The 17007-nt window shown below is 41.5% G+C and overlaps 2 protein-coding genes across 2 annotated transcripts; both read left to right on the top strand.

Annotated features, from left to right (window-relative positions):
- Nucleotides 1–232: 232 nt before the first annotated feature.
- On the top strand, nucleotides 233–9383 carry LOC145459492 (uncharacterized). The gene is made up of 8 exons (XM_080338150.1): nucleotides 233–505; nucleotides 579–644; nucleotides 1270–1320; nucleotides 3982–4155; nucleotides 4504–4650; nucleotides 5581–5727; nucleotides 8256–8503; nucleotides 8872–9383. Exons 1-8 carry the CDS (start codon nucleotides 412–414, stop codon nucleotides 9067–9069), a joined length of 1125 nt encoding a protein of 374 aa, XP_080194276.1. The 5' UTR covers nucleotides 233–411; the 3' UTR covers nucleotides 9070–9383.
- A 3164-nt stretch (nucleotides 9384–12547) lies between these two features.
- LOC145459333 (oligosaccharyltransferase complex subunit ostc-like) lies at nucleotides 12548–16636 on the top strand. The gene is made up of 4 exons (XM_080337977.1): nucleotides 12548–12743; nucleotides 15369–15462; nucleotides 16280–16477; nucleotides 16538–16636. The coding sequence occupies exons 1-4, from the start codon at nucleotides 12605–12607 to the stop codon at nucleotides 16554–16556; spliced, it is 450 nt and encodes a 149-aa protein (XP_080194103.1). The 5' UTR covers nucleotides 12548–12604; the 3' UTR covers nucleotides 16557–16636.
- Nucleotides 16637–17007: the final 371 nt, after the last annotated feature.

Here is a 17007-nt window from a genome sequence, read left to right on the forward strand (position 1 = left end):
AGACAAAAGACACAACTTTCTGTCACGTCATTTCGGCGAGTTTCAATGTAAGATATCCAGAAAATAAGAAGCACAATGAAACAATCATTTTATACAAAGCAACCGTTTTATTCAAACATCATTTTCGACTGTAGACGCGACATCTCACATTTATACACCACACGCTCACAAACTTCATGATTTTTCACTATTACGTCATCAATTTCTTTCTGAACAGCAGACACCGACACCACGTTTTTTGGCAGGGGCTTGAAACAGATCGTGGCGCTGTATATAAGAATCAAATTCGCACTGTAAACCTTACATGAATGAAACGGTTTATGGAAACAAGTCGACATTCGTTCTGACAGTTACGAATTTATCGCCTTATCGGTTGTGTATCACGAATTATTGCCGCGTTCCGTAAACGTCATGTTTTTAAAAACCGTACCCTTCATCGTTGTGTTGCTGGGGTGTGGCTTCACGATTTGCAAGGGCACGGAAAGCGACGAGGACGATGATTCAGGTACACGATTACAGCCTTGAAAAACACTTCGAATCAGGCTATACTTTATGGTCCGATATGATTTCATTTTCAGCGCTCTACAGAATAATACAATCGCAAATTACGGAGATACAACAAAGTATCCAAGACAAGTCTGCAGGTTCGAATAACATAAGCTAAATAGCTATAACGTGTGAAATGATATACAAGTAGCGGCCTGTATGTAGTACCAATGATTAAGGCTAGGCTCAATCGAGCGCCAGAGTGATTCGATTATACGCATCGACTTGGAGTCGAGCTGAGTTTCCAGTATCACCAATTATGACGTCGCAGCAGTATGAATGATGCTGAAATTTCAAATATGTAGGCTACCTTTTATGCGCCCACAAAGAATATAATGCCAGTTCTTCATCACATTAAAGATTAGTATATTTTCAACCATACCTATTTTATTGCGCTGTGTGACAATGCTGTAACTTGATCAAGACTTCGCAGGTATATCCTTTTCACCAACGTAGCTTACGTGACTTTGTACTATGTGTGTTCCGTATGCTGCGATACAACCAATCGAGGCTTAAAGCCACAGTGTTAACTATAGCATCGGAACTATAATTCTCGTTGCTCTTAGCGGCGTGGAGAGTATCATTTCAGTACTCGAATCATTGTGCCCTCCCGTACGATGATAATGCATAGGCTACGTACCTATAAGCTTACGCGGTTGCTTTGAATGCTTTCCCAAATTATTGAATACGAACTGGATTCATTCGTTGACCACTATTTTGCAGACCTGTCATCTGTGGACGCTCGTCTTCTCGTAATTGAAGAGGCATTGAAAGGTGGGTAGTTGGTCGACCTTACGTCACGAGCACATGATTTGTTAATCCTATTTGATATATTGATATTTTGCAACTACAGTCGAAGTCAAATCAGATTACTATTGAATGATCACTCAGTCAGTTATCATTTGAAAACACCACACGGTTGAGATATATTATGAAAAGATAGGATGGTATCGAAAAGACTTGGAACAAAGTCTTTTAATCAGAAGCCTATATCTCGGCCTGTAGACATGTACAAAAGGCACGCGGACACTGAATGAAAAAGTAAGAGAGAAAAATAGGAAGGACACCCGATGAAAAGGAATGTTCCAGGTGTACGAATAGGCGACATCGATGTGGCAGATCGTGGTTGGGTAATCATGAGGGCTGATTAATGTGGTAGTGTGGCGATGTATTTACTATAGTGGTCCGTGAACAACTGAACATGAACATATCAGAATGCGGCATAATAGCATTCGGCTTAGATTTTGTGTTAGGGTTGAGTTGAGTATATGCTGGTTAGATTTAGGGTTGCGATATATCAGTGGCGGCTCGTGACAATATCGGGTGGTGGGGCAAGGGCTGCAAGCGACTTTTTATCAAGATGACGTCACAATGGCGTTTTCCAACGTAAACAAGTAACTTAATGATGGTACGGTAACATGAATGTCCCGGCAACAGTGATTTTAACGTATGTGCCACGAAAGGTCCGACAGTCAGCTGTGACTTGAAGTGTGGTAACTGCGTAAACGGCGTACGGAACAAAGATTCAACACGGTTCATGTTCGCACTAGGCCTGACTAATTATCTGCAGAAATGGAAATGACTATTCCTCGAGAGATAGCGTAAGCCTAATTGGAAAGGTCAACGAGTTCGGACAGATACGCAATTGTTATCTCATAGATTGGGCCTGTCATATTGAATCCAAATCATCATTCTGAAGAACTAAGAATAGCAGCCTTGGAACTTCGGTCTCGGTACAGCATAGGAGATTTTGGCCTTGAAACTGGAGACTGTAACACGACACATACGGCTTTATTACTGTCTATAGGTCTGCTGCGAAATCGCCTTTGGAAAATATATTACCGAATAAATACGTGGATGAAAGCCTTAAACTTAGTACACTGTTACATGACATCATCGAGAAGTGGCCTCATGGCCCTTTTCGGTATGGTACACTGTCAAAATTAATGCGAACAGACCAACACCGAATTTTGCGTAAAATTTACTGAGGAATAGGCTGATCAAGTGATCAGCTGTTAGCCGCCATCGAAAACGAAATAGCTATCGCGCTTGACAGGGGGTTGTAAGCAAATGGCTTGAACGCCACAATTTCTCGGTGAAATTGACATTGGAGAATATAATATCAAAGTAAATATTTGAATGCAAACTGAGAATGATATCATCATCTCAGTTAACGTTACCGCAGATACACCGGCTTTTGCGTGAAATCCGCAATGCGTTGTAGGCTAAAGTGTCAGATCGGAGCACATCTCTACCACACTCGACCTTGAAAACGTAATTACTGCCCTAATCATTGAGTGTCAACCTTGAGACTTGGCACAGCGTTCGATACTAAAATCAAGACATACCGTGCGAAAGCTTATGACGGATCTAGGAAAGGAGCATCGTTAAAATCAATAGAGACCAATACCGGCTTTGCGTATAATCTGTTAGCGATAAATGATGAGTCAGCTCTCACTCGAATTAGGAAACGAAATTACTATTAACACAGTTCAGTGACAAACTTAAAACTTGGTACAGCGTTCGATACTAACATTAAGACTTACCGTGCCAAATGTCATAACCGATCTCAGTATTGTACATCGTCCAAATCAATGCATACCAATACTGGCTTTTGAGTAAAATCTGTTTGCGATACATGACGGATCAGCACACACTCAAGTTCGGAAACGGAATTACTACCCTAAACGTTAAGCAGAAACCCTGAAACTTGGGGCAGTGTTAAATACCACAATCACGACATGACATACCAAATTTCAAGAGTTTTCATGGTGTGAAACACCATCAAAATCGACCTATACCTGCAAAGGTCGACTAAACGCATATGACGGTAACCGAGTTCAGCTACAGGTACGATTGTTACATCACACCTTAGGGGCACAGAGCTATTGTGCCCCGGTTGCTCGGTAATTTATGAATAGAAGAGAGGAAATCACCGTTTCTTTATTGTGCGCGGCTTTGAGAGAATAGACAGTGAAAGCTTGTTATGAGCGCTACCGGGGCATGCCCCGGCTAGGCATTCGCATAGCGAAAACACAGAAGAGAATTCGATTTTCGCAGAGACTTCGCTAAATATGGGCATTTACAAGCGAAAGGACAAGAAGAATACCATTTTCGCTGTGATTTCGGTATATATAGATTGGTGTGCGTCTATAAATTGTAAAGAATTGTTATTGAACAGAATTTTAGGTGGGGCAATGCCCCAGTTGCCCTATAGGACGAGCCGCCACTGCGATATATACTGTATAATCCAATGGTTAATTTCAGGGAGAGGACATGTGCTATATAGCTAGTTTTGGTATTAGAAAGTCACATACTAAAGTGATGCATGCTCAGCTGCCGTTTTCATTGTGTCGCGTGCTCAAATAATGGGCAACCGCCATTTCATGAATGAAGGGAAATAATTTTTCAGAATGTTACACATTTCATTCGCAGGCACTTTTCGAGCATGGAGTAGTTGGAGCGAGTGCGACGCCACTTGTGGGGGCGGCGAGAGGCTCCGTACGCGCACGTGCATGGTACCGGGAACTTGTGTTGGAAACTTCAGCGATACCGATACCACGCGGTGTAATTCTTACGATTGTTCCGCTACGCCCATAGGATGGTGGGGTGAGTTTCCATAATTTAACCGCCATCGATATTTTTAGCAAAAACTCGTGGTACGGTATTTACTTACAAATAGACTCGGGCTATAGATAATTCTAGTTATCTAATTAGAAGTATAGACCGAAATGGCTATAATCTAATTATAGAATAATATAATAAATGCTTACGCTCTCATTTTAATTCCAATCGAATTCCTTATTTTCCCGAAAATGCTACAGGAGAGCTGTATAGGCTAAGGTCATTCCAATTCAAATCTTATTTGATAAATAGTGCATATCTATAATGCTATAATCTGATTTGGAAAAGGCGAAAATTTTTGTAGTTGCAAATTGCCATACACTCTACTTTCAGACGCTTTCACGACTTGGACAAGTTTTGGTGAATGTGACGTAACATGCGGGGGCGGAGTGTCAGCGCGGACGAGGATGTGCACGCGTTGGAAAACTTGTATCGGGTTCACTCGCGAAGAGAAAATTTGTAACACTGAGAAGTGTCCTGGTGAGTAACAGCAGCTAAACATGGGTCAATCGACCCTACGGAACATACGAACGCAGTTTTCGATCCTGGTGGCGTTGCTCGTCTTCGCCCACGCGCGGTCTTGACACGGAGATTGGCACTTTGGCGCTGGTGTGAGCCCCGGCGAGTGAGAGTTATCTGTTCTTGGTAGGGAGCGGAAACCCTGCGCAGTGCTCTGAATGTTTAAAAGTGAAGAAATCCAACTGAGCACGGATAGACGGCGGGAGTAATTGGGCGCCCGTCGCTTCAATATCCAAGAAGTATAGCTCCTGGCTTCATAAAGGTTGGTGACCCCTGGGCCAAAGATTATAGAGATTATTCGCAATTCCCCAATAACATCGAGTCAATATCACGTTCTGAAACAAATATCGGTATACCTCGCCCATCGACACTTGCGTCGTTTTATGTTAATCCATGCTTCTTTCCATCCAGTGTGTTTGCCTCTTATTTACATCGCCTTGGCCCAGGCAGGTGTCTGATTTTTAAGACGACTCCGAGTCGCTTCAACACCTTCATGCCTGTCTTTTCACTGTATCGCAATCTGGTGGTGTATTGAAATCTCGAAATTAACAAAACAAACTAATGCTGATGCTGATACCGGCAATTTTCATGTCACAGCATAGTAGTATAGGGAATCAGATAATTAGCGTTTGCTACACTGGGAGTGTTTGATTTATTTCTTATAGCTACCATACGTCTAGCCTTTTTAGTTTATTTAACGTCCAAGCATAGCGATGGGTGGGAAGTGGGAATAGTTGTCTTACAATAAGTGTTCCGATGTTTTGGAAATGCGCATTAAGCTAGATGCCGTATCTTTTAAACATCGGTCGGACGCTGATTGAGAGTATATTAATCTCGGATATATTTGATTCACTTCCATACCATACTCCACACCATGTCTTGACTTTTTAGATTTCTTCAGTCCCTGGAGCAGCTGGGGACAATGTTCTAGATCTTGTGACGGAGGATGGGCCACGAGACAAAGATCGTGTATGGTGCCAGACGGTTGTGCAGGGAATTTCTCAATGATTGGAGAATGTAACACGGAGAAATGTCCGAGTATGTTGATCGTTTTCGTGCTGCAAAATATAATGCATATATAGGGCTCGGTACAACGATTCGAGTACTTGATTCCAAATAGACTATCAATTGCAATGACTCGATTCGAGTAAGAGAATACTTTTTGATCTAGCACCACGATACCTATTTCCCACCATATGCAAGCCGTGACGCCTCGATAATTATGGTCGTATCGAAGCATACGAGACATGTGCTATGCAAAGCTACGCACGTTAGTAGTGGTACAGACAAATCCGTGCCGTGATCGACCTATAGCATCGTCACTCGTCACAAAGCACAATGAAATATCCATGATCGAAAATATACCAAATTTACTATAGTGTGATGTTTTAGCGACATCGCAGTGGGCGCTAGCTATACAAACTGAGCTTTATTTACTGGGCGCATTCAATCTTAAATTGCCGCGAAAGCTCTCCGTACCTGCTTATTGGGGCGCAATATTGAGTTTTCTAACTAATCAATCATAATGCGAAGAATTTTATTCAAGCGAGGGTTGTTTTGTGTGGTGTTCATGGTGGTTGTCGACTACAATGGTCATTTACAGCAGGCCGATATTCCTTAGTTTTGAATCCGAAATGTTTTTGAAAATTTGTGCTACTTTTATGGTTAAATATTATCACGGGCCTTAAATTTCCCAAGACAACACCTCAGTCATCTCTGCCGGTAATCTGACTACGTGGACTGAGAGAGGATAACAAATTTCTAGCAATATGTGTGCAATTACCAATATTATTGACCGATTCAATCTTGAATTTGGGAAAATTTTCGCGCTAGGGCGATTAGGCCGGAAAAATACACCATCAGTTACCGAGAATAAGTAACTCGCTCACAAGTATAGCGGTGAAAACGTATAGACCCCGTAGGGCAGACCTGGGCAGGGTGGGGCCCTCGGGCCATATGCGACCCGCGGAGCTATCCTGTTCGGCCCGGGAACAGTTGCTTAGAACTCAAAACATAAAAATTGCTTTTTTAATGTTAATGCGTGGACTTGGACCATATAGGCTGTAGAAACTGAACATGTGAAATTCGTTTACTTTGAAGCCTGTTCATTAATACGCCACGATTACGCTGCCTAATACATACCTCGCATGCGTAATCCAGATTTAAAATAAAGTCAATGTAGCTAAGTATGATTAGGAATTAAATTCACATCAAATCACTCTACCATACTGTTTAGTTCAAACCTTCTTTGTTGCGATTCTCACATTACGAATTATAAACGGTCTGTGTTTCAAATTGTTACGTGTTACGTTTCCAAAACCCTAATTCGTAAAACAAGTCAATCAGTGCTTGCGATTACTATGTGACTCATCAGGAAGCCGCAAGCTGAAATTCAAAGAAGGTTTAGAGCACTGAATATTTGTATATGGGAGTCAAAGCTAAACTTTTTAGATTGTGCCGATCATGTCACCGAGATTGAAGATTTTATTTAAAGTCGGTCTTATGACAAAAACACGAAGACAGACCCCGCGTCAAGTGAAGGCGAATTGCAAGATTCGCTCAACATCCACTTCACCGACAAGATAGCGTAATAGTTAAGCGTCCGGCTTCTTGATTGGAAGGTCGTGGGTTCGATTTCCGGCCGGGTCAGACCAAAGACCTGATTAGTAACACTGGTATCCATGGCTTCCCTGCTTGGCGCTCATGCATTACTGGGATAGCATGGAGGGGTAGTGCATGACTTAGAAAGCTGTAAAGGCTATATCTGCGCTTCCTTGTCCAGCGGCATATGCACATCATGTACTCATGGTATGCATATGCGCAGATCGCGTGTATGTGTATCATGAGTCGGTGTATATGCCTCAAAAACATCAGGGACAAAAATAAACTATACGTCCTTTCCTTTCCTAATGGAAAAACGTGGATACGGGTTTAAAGAGAGTTGATAAATGTATCATGTTTGGCATTGTTTCGAATCATGACGGCAAATAGATATTTTCTAAGTAACCGTCACTTTCGCATTACCTATAACATCAACACTCAACACATTCTCTGAGCAGCATTTATTACCAATGTAATTTAGAAATAAAATTGAAATACGATGGAGAGTATATAGCTAAATATTTTCACATGATCAGTTCTCATTTGACCCGCGCAGAAAAATAATTGCCCACCCCTGCCGTAGGGGGTCTATTTCTAGATATCCTTGAGTGCTACGTGTGCGTGAGCGGCCTTTTAGCTTATATATTTAACTTAATATTCGTAATTTGATTCAAGATAAATGACCAACCAATCTGCCATTCACACAGCTAGCAAAATGTAATGACTTTGAATCATCATTCATATTTCGAAAATTCAATTTGACTTGAATTGTGACTTGACTTGACTCGAGTCACCTCCAAAAAACGAGTGACTTGACTTGACTCGAGTCACCTTCAAAAATCGATTGACTTGACTTGACTTGAGTCAAAATGTGTAATGACTCGAGATTACTCGTGACTCGAAGGTAGTGACTTGATCCCAACACTACTTGACCCTACTGACAATAACTTTAAATCTTTCCAAAGGTCGGTGTGAGTTGGATGGAAACTTTCTTTATCGTGATAATTGTTACGTCGTTCCGCTACCATCCTACATAGTTCATATGAATTACTCGGTCGCGGTCGAAGAATGTCGAAAATACGGCGGCAGTCTGGCGGAAATTTATGATCGCGACCACCAAAAGGCATTGGCAGATTTCGTGCGTTCGAAGAGACGTATCTACAACAGTTTTCGCGGTACAAGCCTATGGGTGGGCATGCGGTATGATAGCAAGGTTCGTGTTAAACAGTTATTGGGATTTCGATTTACATCGCAGTGGAAACGAACCCGATAGAGCATTCACTAATTTTCCAGATTATATTGCATGTTTCCATTTTCGGAATCAGTGCCACAGTCGCTTTCGTCCAAGACCGGTTTTAATGGATTTGATAGATACGCTTTGGTCGTCAACTACAAAATTACGATATCTGTTCATGAAGAGACCAGAAACTGCTAGCGGTCTATGGGAGCTCAAAAGTGCAGTCACGTCCAGTGTATCAGTAGATTGATTTATCTATAGTACAAAAAGAAACCCCTCGTCGCGAATCAAGCTTATAAGTCTCCAATACTCAATACTCATCACGGTGCATTTGCTTCTCGCAGACGTCGAGCCTGCTATTCCAATCTGGGAATGTAATGAAAGCTGACCGGTTGCGATGGCAACTATCGTATCCATCGGGCGACGGAGATAATCTGATACTGACCATCGATTGGGAAGCGCCAACTTCTGAAAGGTCGGGCATGAGAAACCTGTCTCCATTACTGGATACGTTCGGCGTGATTTGCCAAAACGGAAAGTAGACATCAAGACCTACACGCAGAGACTGAAATTTTCGGCTTTTCCGTATTAGATTATAATTGCAAGTACTGAATTTGCAAATGCATGGTAATTGAATTAAATACTTTAAAATAAAACATGCAAGTAATATAACGATAACATTATATCCGTCCTGTTCGTTAAGGTGGGCACTTTACATCGCCCAGGCCCAGGTGGGTGTCTGATCTTAAGACTACTCCTAGTCGTTTCTGCATCTTCCTAGCATTCATTATTGTATTGCAGTCTTGTGATGTTTTGATGTGATGAAATTTTATGAATAAACTTGTACTTGAACTGAGCAGTAAGCAGTCTATAGATCAGAGGCTACATAGCTATTATAGATTATAAATATATTCTTTATTCACAGTAAAATTGGTAAATACACACATAATCCGGGGAGCAACCTGCCACCTAAGGAAAATGACAAGATGGAAGTAAACTTTAAAAATTTCAGTAATCAAGTAAAATTGTTTTTCCTGCGTAATACATGAAGATTACAGAATTGCGGTAGATGAAGAATTGGTAAAGCTTGCAGCGGTTAGGATGATTGAATATGAAGAATATTAATTACAGAAATTATGCTGGGATTTTCTGGTACAAGTGTAATTTAGTCCAGTGGCGCATTCAAGGTCTTCCGAAGAAATATGCACAGCGCACAATAAAGTGATCTTCTGGATCATGTCGAATTGAAGGTTTCTCGGATTTTTTTGGATATGTCCAACTACTTTTTTGCTTACGACCCCTGGAGCGCCAATGACTATCGGTACATTGTTTATTTTGCATCGCCACATTTTCTCGCATTTCGTTTTGAGGTCTGCGTATTTTGATTGTTAAAATACGACTAGTCCACGACAACGTGGTTTCTAATCACTTTGGCTGCGGTCAATTTATTTGTGGCATTAAAGAACAGAAAGAGAGAGATGGAGAGAGAGGGACAGAGAGAGAGAGAGTGAGAGTGAGAGAGAGAAAGACAGAGGGAGAGAGTCTGAGTAAAACCAGGCTACGCAATCGTTGATTGACTGGTTTGTTGCCAGTAGCGTCGAAGGTGTATCTGCATTGGCTCCCCATGTGTCGCTCATACGGCCACAAAAAGCCCAGACAAAGACCCAATGAAGAATGCACATTGCACACTGGCAGAAACGAATGCAAAGAGCAAGGATCGAAGATCGTATAAAAAAGACAGCCAAATATGAAAATTCAGTTCGGTTTATTAGCAATTTTTAGCCTATATGATTATGAAATAAAGAAAAAAATCGGTACTATAGGCCAGATGGATGCCAGATTAAAACTTCGTAACTGTTCATTTCGCAACCAAGTCAAGTCCGAGTCCAAGTCATGCGGAGCAAAGGGTCGAGTGTCCACTGTTCAGTTTCAATATCGAATATTTATACGTTTACATTCCATAGGTTCAAGTTCAATAAGTCATGTTCAACTAGGTTCGCAGCCATATACAAATTTTCCTCAATCTTAGCAGTTTCATTGTCATCATTTAATAATTTTTTAAATCAAATCACTACACCACAAAACGAAAATATAGGAGGGTGCCGGAACGACTTCGAGTAGTCTTTAAACCAGACACTCACCTATTGACCTACAGCATCATGAAAATAAGAGGCATGCACATTGCACACTAAACGACAAAATGAATACTGCGTGTTTCGGTAGGTGAGGTCGATTTTGTCTGTTCGTGGTGCGGTAATCTTGAGGGCTGTCTAGTAGCCTATTGATTCAGTAAAAAAATGCTTCACTTCGATTTGAATGCTCGACGACTGCCGGATAGCCGATGAGATGCTGTTCCACACTACAGGTCCGGCGGGTTACTTGATATAGCATTGTTTTTCTTGTTTTCCATCCTGATTATATGGTTCTTCGAGGACGTACGTGTCACGTGTGCACTTGTGCGCATTTGATTACGACGTGAAGTAGTCGTTGAAATTTGTGGGACTGCTGTCAGCGCAATTTAGCTGATACATAAACTTAATTGGCAATTGGAGTAGCGATTTATCAGTTGCACATCCAGGCCCACTTGGGGCCTTGGCAATGATACAGAGAATCCGATGTAGTAGGTTTTGCAGTGGGTCATTCGTATTCTCGCAGGCAGCCCTATGGTTCAGTAGGCTACAAGTTGGCCAGTACCATAGTAGACAACAGGATAAACGAAATACCAATATTGTAGGAACTTCACTATTCTTGAAAGTTACAGTGAACACGCAATGACCCGAGAACAAAGATCGAGCATGACCGCGTGTTGGGGATTAATCTAGGCTCCTCCTCGCCATATGGCCGCGTAGTTGGTGTATTGAAAAGCCTGGCATGTTACAAGTCAGACAGACAGACAGACAGACAGACAGACAGACAGACAGACATACAGTTTTATTAAACAAAATTGCAATAAAAATATAATACAAGTTGCAGCGATACGATTCTTAGGGATTCCCGTGGATCATCCCGTCAGGTGCATTGACAGAGTACTAATTAAGCATTTTCAATTCGAGTCGGCTGACAAGGAATCATAATCAAGATTATCGGCCTGGTCTGGTGACCGCAACTTGTCGTTCGGCATCCTCCTATCTGTTCATTACTGTATTGTGTCTTATCGCATTGTACACTGTGTGTGTTTCATTCAGATGAAAATGGAATCTAACGATTATTACGATTACGTGTAAATGACTATTGTTGTCGAAAAACACCATGACTACCACAAACAATGGTCTACTCCGAGTACAACTCGAGTCAATACACACAATAGACTGAAGTCAAGTCATTTTCCTTATTTAGAAAAATGACTCGGGTCATCTCAACCTTAATTCAAGTCATATCAAAAGTCATATGAAATAGTTGATTCGAGTCGTTTACTGAGATACGCGGGGGAGATAGCGTAGTCGTAACGATAAGCGCCCACCGATCTGACGGATCTGTTTCGATTCCCGTCGGAGGTTTATCTGGGCTCCTCTTCCCCCGTCGTTGTCGTTCTTACGGCGATAAAAGAAGCCCAGAAAAAAGACCCGACGAAAGAAAGCACTTACAAGGAATGGAAAGAACTAGTAGAAAGGGCCGCGGCTTCAAAAAGATCAACATCGAAAAGAACTGTGAAATCGGGCACTCTAGGCCGAGGAGGATGTTAGAGTAAAGGATCGCTACTATGCGTGTCGTTCGACATCCTCCTATCTGTTCAGAGAGAGAGAGAGTCTTTATTTTCATCAAACCAAAATACATAACACACGGCAGTGGTGGTGGTACAGAAAATATGCATGCACACTTGCACAGTATTCGGCATTAGATAGGGATGATCGATAAGACCGTGAAGGTCATCTAGTCTGATCACACCAGCATTCATGACATCGCATTGTTACTTATCGCATTGTACATTGTGTGTGACTTGTTCAGATGAAAAATATAACCCAAATAATATCCGGCATCTGCTACGGTCCATCGCTCTTGCCACGACTGCGCCACTTGGATGTTTATATTTGGCGACGTAAGTTCTGACATTGCGATTTGCTGAGAGAGCTTGGAGAAATGGAGAAGCTGTACGCCGTCCCTTATTCAGTGCTGCAGTGTCCGAATTTGAAGTTGAAGAAGCCATCATGGTTGAGGCAACCATCGGCTATGACGGTCTTTGCTGTCGTGATGGCGTCGTATTTCTTGGTAACAGCAGGTAAGCACATACACTATACAGTGTTACTCAGTGTGATGCAGTCGAATCCTCATAATTCTGACACCGGAAAACCGATTTATTCGGCCGAAATACACCCGTTAATTCGTACTGCTTGAGAATGAACAGCCGAAACGACTTGATTGATGGAGTGTATTAATCTAACTTCTATCGTGACATACATATATAGTACCGGTAATAAAATTGCAGTAATTCCAATGCAATCGGTGTCCTGTGCTCGCCTCACACTATGTTTTATTTTTTAATTATTTTTTATTAAATTACTTCAACTAGGAAAATCATCGCTGCTCACCTGATATATCAGGCAAAAAGGCCAGCGATTCCAATCAAATGCGTTAAATAACGGTCACGGCACTGTCAGAGCAGAGTTATAGTGTCAACGTCACATGCAAATTTCCGTTTGCGCCCAATTATTCACTGAATACCACTGTCTCCAATCTGGCTGCAGTATAGTACAGAATAGAGGTCCGTAGTCCCTAAGTCCGTGCCATGCTCGTGCCCAATCATGCAGACTTCATTGACTATTTCGCATGGTCAGTTATCGTGGCTAGACTGCAAAAGGTGGTCTGGTTTACCAGCTTGTAGAAGTGGGGCTAGCGATGATATATTTAGGCCTATGGTCTTAGATTTCTGCACCGATCAACATTGGCGTATGATCTGTCAACTGTTGCGTTCACATAATGGAAATCAACTGAATACATATCAGAATATCTAAAGACAGCGTTCAGCTTTTAAAACTGGCATTTCTCAAAAGCACTTGTCCCCCTCGCCAAGATAAAAAGTTGAAAACTATGTTACAACAGCACTTTATGAGGTGAAGATAGAAGTGGGCAATATGATTAGAGTACTGAAATTACACGGTCCTTGACACAAAGAGTTGATTTGTGTTGAAATGATGGATTCAGTATTATTTTCATTGTGGAAGCCCCGATTGGTCGACACATGTAGTAGAAAGCTACGTACGTTAACGGAAAATGACATTTCCGTGTTGAGAACCTACACAAGCATTGTCACAAAGTGCAAGGCAATTCCAAATCATCCTAATGTGGTGTAGAATTCTTTGTGTCAGAATTTATGGTTCATAAATAGAATTTTCAATATCATCTAGGCCAGTGGTTCTCAACCGCCGGTCCGCGACGACACTCCTGCCGGTCCGCGAGGTAAATTACAATTTTATACTTCAATTTCAAGATGTAATGTTGAAGGCTTGTCCATTGATAGAATAAATAAAACATCAAATTTTAAAATAATTCAGAAGTTCTAGAGGTAACATTAGGGCTTGAAACATGTTCGATTTGACTTAAAGTTCAAGACGTGTTATTTGACGAGCGACAAGTACAGAACTGGTACGAGCTTAACAGCGCAGTTTACGTGATCATTCGTTTTCGATTCATTCATTTTGTGTAAGACCGTAACTGGGGCACCAAAAACCACCCAATTGGAGCTTGAAGAGTGCCCAAAATTATTTTGCAAATGAACCTAAATCACAGCGTACTTTTCTGAAACTTTTTCCAGCATTTTTCAATTTCTTTTCACGCGATTTAGTGTCACTAACTGTCTTGCTTATTCGGTGCCCTTCTCCGAGATACATGCATGATTTATAGAAATAGGCATTTTGGCGTCAGCCATTACCGCGCCACGACGTACCAACCCCTGATGAAGTATAGGCTAACATGGCACTCCGTAGGGTGTACCAAAAGTTCGGTAGCGAGAAAACCGATTCAGTCATGAATGATCGATAATATTCGGTATTGCCGCGATTAAGCTACATAAACTCTCTGCTTACACCGAGTAGAATGAATGTGCTCACAAGTATAGGTGAAAACATCGACCGAACTGTAGGGTCTGGGGGTGAAGCGCTCGGAAGTTTGGCTTACTCCATGTGGGGGACCAAGACCAACGTTTTTTGAGGTGGGCTAACGAAGTGCTTCTGCGGCCCGGATTTCCGGATGGCCAGTATAGTTGCTGCAAGGTGTTCTCCCGCGGCACACATTGTATTCGTAGTTGCCAGAGTAGCGTTGGCGTCTGACGGAAGTGGGCAATGAGCAAGGTAGCACGGCAAGGTGCTTGGTTCGACTTGGATCGAGTTGGCGTGGTCGGTTAAACCCACGGCCTTCGGCGCGAAAGACTGTAAACGACTCTCGGCGGTAGCACGTTTATCTTGATAAGGCAATTTTACCTCGAGTCAGCAGACTGACTACCATAAAATCACATGGATGCTATCATGAAGACAATTAATTACGATCAAAACCCTTTAAATGTCACTCTCTAGCACCATATAATTGCAAAAAAAGGTTGCATACTTTGCATTTTGGCTTCATTTCAATTTTCGAAGAGCACCGGTCGGCCAGACATTTTTTTTGAATTTTACCGGTCCGCGAGGTGAAAAAGGTTGAGAACCACTGATCTAGGCTATACATTTATGATGCTACGAGTGATTCTCGACTAGAAGCCGATTACTCGGTTAGGAATGTAATCACTCAGGTACTCGATTTGGCCAAGCTTAACGTACAGACATAAAATGATACTATTGTACGACTCTATGGTGATTTTCATCTCATCCCGTGATTTAGCAACAATCCGACAGATTCAAGCATTTTTTTTCAGGAATTATTTATGATGTAATTGTGGAACCACCTAGCGTCGGCCAGACACTCGACGAGCGCGGAAATGCGAAGCCAGTTGCGTTCTTGGCATACAGGTGATTTTAGTCTTCTATCAAAGTGTTATTAACGGCGGTGGCCTTATTGACAAGATGCACTTAAGTTGATTTAATCCAACTTGTGTTCCTCACTTCAAATTTTGTAAATTATGAGTGAAATTGCCACAATGAAAATTATTTATATACATATTGTTAGTGATATCACATGTCAGCCACTATTAACAACGAAGATGTATCCGGATTCCAGGAATATTATCATTGATAGAGATTGTCAAAGATGGTACTCAAGTAGAAGTAACTTTGCAAAATTCCACTTAGTACAAAACGATTTCAAAGGAAGTGTTCTAGCTCTAGTTTTTCCTGAAGTAGTGCAAGCAGGCAAAAACTACTTGTATTCTGAAGAAGTAGGTGTAGGCTTACTTCTTTATTGACCACCTCTGGTCTGTAATAACGTATCCTCACACAATTCAAAGTTGGATAGCTAGAAAATTTTCGACTTTTTCCTAATCAGATTAAAATTAGAATTACTGAATTCGCAAAAATTTGGAATTTCAGTTAAATTCTGAGATAGAAAGAAATCGAGCTGAGTTCGTACCAACCAGAATTCATTCTCATAATCGCGAGAATGGCAAATGTATGTACGTCAAGCATGATTGGTTTTATTCGATACAGTTTTCCTGTAGCATTTCCAGGAAAACCATTATTACATAAGAATTAAATTAGGGCGCAGAAACATTTCACAAATTAAGATTAGAATTACACCACCTGCATTCCACGCTGTAATTAGACAACTAGAGGTATGTAGCTGTCCTAGTCTGACACAATCTTTACACAATATAAATCCTTCCGTACTCAGAGTGAACGGGCAATACATCATGGAAGGCTTGGCGTCTTCGTTCTTGTTTTCGTTGGGCGGGGTTGGTTACATCATATTGGACAAATCAAACGCGCCAAATATCCCGAAATTGAACAGAACTCTGTATCTCATTATCGGCGGGATTTCTGTGCTCTTGAGTTTCTTCATGTCGCGGGTTTTCATGAGGATGAAGCTGCCGTGAGTCGACTGTAAAGTGCTGGTATCGAACAAGGCTAATTTGGTGCATTTTCCTTGCAGTGGCTATCTCCAGTCCTGAGTACGAGGGCGGACTTTTGTGATCGAAGCATCGTGCATTCATTGTATTCGACGAATAAATTTTTGTATATCGTTGTTTTATGTGAGCGGGGGCACAGTTTAGCGACTCCCTTCAGTTTTAAGGTCATCTTTTCAAAACGCCACGAGATAGCGATAAAATGAAAATTGTTTTCCGCTCTCAGCTACCTGGTGTTCAGAATGGAGTTATACATCTAGAAAATTTTCAGGTATTTTAAATTCGATTAGAATTATAGCTACACGATTTGTTCCAAATTTAAATTGGAATTGAACTCTTTGAAATAAATGCAGCGCAAAAATCCAATTTGAGTAAATTATCAGAAGCACGGCGAATGTATGTACGCAATGCTATGTTTGTTTCGCACGGTCAAGTCTTTTAGCAGTTCAGGAAAGCCAGAAATATTATAATATCAGAGGGTTTTTCAATGACAGTA

The sequence above is a fragment of the Botryllus schlosseri genome, chromosome 16, assembly GCF_051294905.1.
Source record: "Botryllus schlosseri isolate E-star chromosome 16, Bs_hap1, whole genome shotgun sequence".
Classification (NCBI taxonomy): Eukaryota; Metazoa; Chordata; class Ascidiacea; order Stolidobranchia; family Styelidae; genus Botryllus; species Botryllus schlosseri.

Coding starts and splice junctions, on each gene's coding strand:
- LOC145459492 (XM_080338150.1), top strand. CDS start 412: ATGTTTTTAAAAACCGTACCCTTCATCGTTGTGTTGCTGGGGTGTGGC. Junction 506..578: donor CGACGAGGACGATGATTCAG/GTACACGATTAC, acceptor TTTCATTTTCAG/CGCTCTACAGAATAATACAA. Junction 5,728..8,255: donor TAACACGGAGAAATGTCCGA/GTATGTTGATCG, acceptor ATCTTTCCAAAG/GTCGGTGTGAGTTGGATGGA.
- LOC145459333 (XM_080337977.1), top strand. CDS start 12,605: ATGGAGAAGCTGTACGCCGTCCCTTATTCAGTGCTGCAGTGTCCGAAT. Junction 12,744..15,368: donor GTATTTCTTGGTAACAGCAG/GTAAGCACATAC, acceptor ATTTTTTTTCAG/GAATTATTTATGATGTAATT. Junction 15,463..16,279: donor GTTGCGTTCTTGGCATACAG/GTGATTTTAGTC, acceptor TTCCGTACTCAG/AGTGAACGGGCAATACATCA.